At 33.7% G+C, this 2,132-nt stretch overlaps 1 protein-coding gene across 1 annotated transcript; it reads right to left on the bottom strand.

Annotated features, from left to right (window-relative positions):
• Positions 1-446: 446 nt before the first annotated feature.
• LOC114760592 (ankyrin repeat-containing protein NPR4-like) lies at positions 447-1,827 on the bottom strand. Its single transcript, XM_028949850.1, has 2 exons — positions 1,410-1,827; positions 447-1,049 (listed from the first exon to the last, which is right to left on the bottom strand). The coding sequence occupies exons 1-2, from the start codon at positions 1,728-1,730 to the stop codon at positions 447-449; spliced, it is 924 nt and encodes a 307-aa protein (XP_028805683.1). The 5' UTR covers positions 1,731-1,827.
• Between the last annotated feature and the right edge of the window lie 305 nt (positions 1,828-2,132).

Genomic DNA, 2,132 nt, shown 5'->3' with positions numbered 1-2,132 from the left:
CAGGCAAATAGGGTACGGAATATGAGCAATTTATCCTCCAATTTCGATCATGTCATTTTACATGAAAAATTTTATTGGGTATTTGTCAAATATCTTAAATTATATTCTTAGCCATGTGAAACTATTTTTAGAAATAAGATAACACATTTGTTTTTAAATTCATTTTAACTCCCAGAATTGTCTCATCAGACTATAACAAATAACATTTCTCTTGTTTTTTTCAGCAAACAAAAAAAATAGTGGTCAAGACAACGAAATATAATTTCAAACTTGTTCTTCAATGTCTTCCTTTTTTTAACCATTAGATAAACATTTGAACATATGTGTGTCTACGTGTGTGCATCTATGTATCACTTGCAAGAAACATATATTATTCAGTAGAAATTAAATACATGGGTAGTGGTATAATAACGGCATGCACGTACAAACATCTCATGGCCAAGGGATTATTTTACATTTCTCTTGAAGATGCCAGGGCCATAGGTAGAAGAAATCACATCAAGAAGAAGAGGGAATTGTAACAACACAAACAAGGTTATTGGGACACTAGCAATGATAATAACAGAAAGGTAAGACCATGAGTATGTATGCTTTAGCATGAGAATAATGCATAAACAAAACGCTACCATCATGGTTAAAATGGACAAAAACAGTGTAGAAAGGCCTATGATCAGCTTTTGTGGTAAGGATAGGAGGAAGTCCCCTTCAACATAACGTGAGGTAACAACCCCTAAAAATGTCAGCACAAAAGTTGTCGAAGAAAACAATAACAGCGTATCTGAGATCACGAAGAGTATATATAACTTGTCTTTCAAAAACATTGGGTAGCCAGTGTTTTGATCATTCCCTCCGGGAACAATAAAAGCTGCTGCAAACATGATGGTAACAATTAAAGCACCAACAACAGAACAAGAAGTTGCTATATCTTTCATCCATTTTTCTCCTGCATCCCTTAAATCTTTGTGAGTTTTTTTGAATATATCCTCTGGTCGTTCACCCCAACTATTTTGAGACACCCTAAGTCCAGGAGGTACTACCCTTTCAACTTCCTGTATGCATTATTTCATAAAAATAAAATAACATAATTATATAAGAATGTGTTAAGGTGTAAATCTGCTCCATAAATTTTCACTCAAAAGCGCTGGGTAGCTGGAAGTCTTCTTTTGTGCAAATTTACCCAGAAAGTTTAAAATCATAGCAATGTTACCCCCTACGAGGTTAGAAATGTTAATGATTAATGTTAATATTTTAATAGCAAGAGGCAATATTGTTATGATTTTAAACTTTATGTTTGCATCCAAAAAAACTTTTAGGTGCCCACTGATCTAAGTAAAAACTTTGGAGACAAATTTGTACTTTGACCTTATATATATATATATATATATATATATATATATATATATTCTAACCTTGAACCATTGCATTTCTCTTTGCATCTGCAAAGCTGCACCAAAAACGCGATTAAGTTGGTTAGAAGGAACCAGCTTGGCTGCAATATGCAGCATGCAATGTCCAGAGGTATCTACCACTGATGCTATCAAATTCTTGAAGCGATACTGGTGGATTAGGTTGAAAACCTCAGCTTGACGACGTTGAATAGCACAGAAGAAAGTGCTCCAATTTCCTAATCTTGAAGTGAATTGGATTAATTGTGGGTTTGTTTTTGACACTTCAGACAAAAAATCAACAAGCCCTTCTTTTGCCGCAAGGTACAGTGTATTTGTGACCATATCAGGTTGTTGCTTATCCAAAAGAGGTGCCCTCCGACCAAGTAGGTTTAGAATTTGAGATGCTCGTGCATGGAGCAACTTCAGCTCATATATTTCCTTTACTTCTATATATATATATATATATATATATATATTCATAACTCACATATAACTATCTGTAGGTTGTGTTTAAAATATTTGAAATTGTACAATGTGTGAAATTTCTAAAGGATTATATGATATACCTAACAAAGTACAGACGTTAGAGATGAACCGGTGCAGTAGACCATGCCCTGTTGCAAGCAAAGTATTAAAAATTCATATTTGACTTCATTTTTAAATCATTTGAGAGAATTTAGAAGTAAGCTTGGGTTTTCTTACACACGCATGCTTTCTTTAAGTATATATACATACCTTGAATGC

Source organism: Neltuma alba, unplaced genomic scaffold, assembly GCF_004799145.2.
Source record: "Neltuma alba isolate B1F8T4 unplaced genomic scaffold, ASM479914v2 tig00011004_pilon, whole genome shotgun sequence".
Lineage (NCBI taxonomy): Eukaryota > Viridiplantae > Streptophyta > Magnoliopsida > Fabales > Fabaceae > Neltuma > Neltuma alba.
Note: the sequence above shows the minus strand (reverse complement) of the source record. Positions and strands in the feature narration are given on the sequence as shown.

Bases quoted from the DNA above. Each gene is read 5' to 3' on its own strand.
- LOC114760592 (XM_028949850.1), bottom strand. From the start codon at position 1,730: ATGGTCACAAATACACTGTACCTTGCGGCAAAAGAAGGGCTTGTTGAT. The intron at 1,050-1,409 runs GTTAGAATATAT...TAATGCATACAG, and splicing joins GAGAAATGCAATGGTTCAAG to GAAGTTGAAAGGGTAGTACC.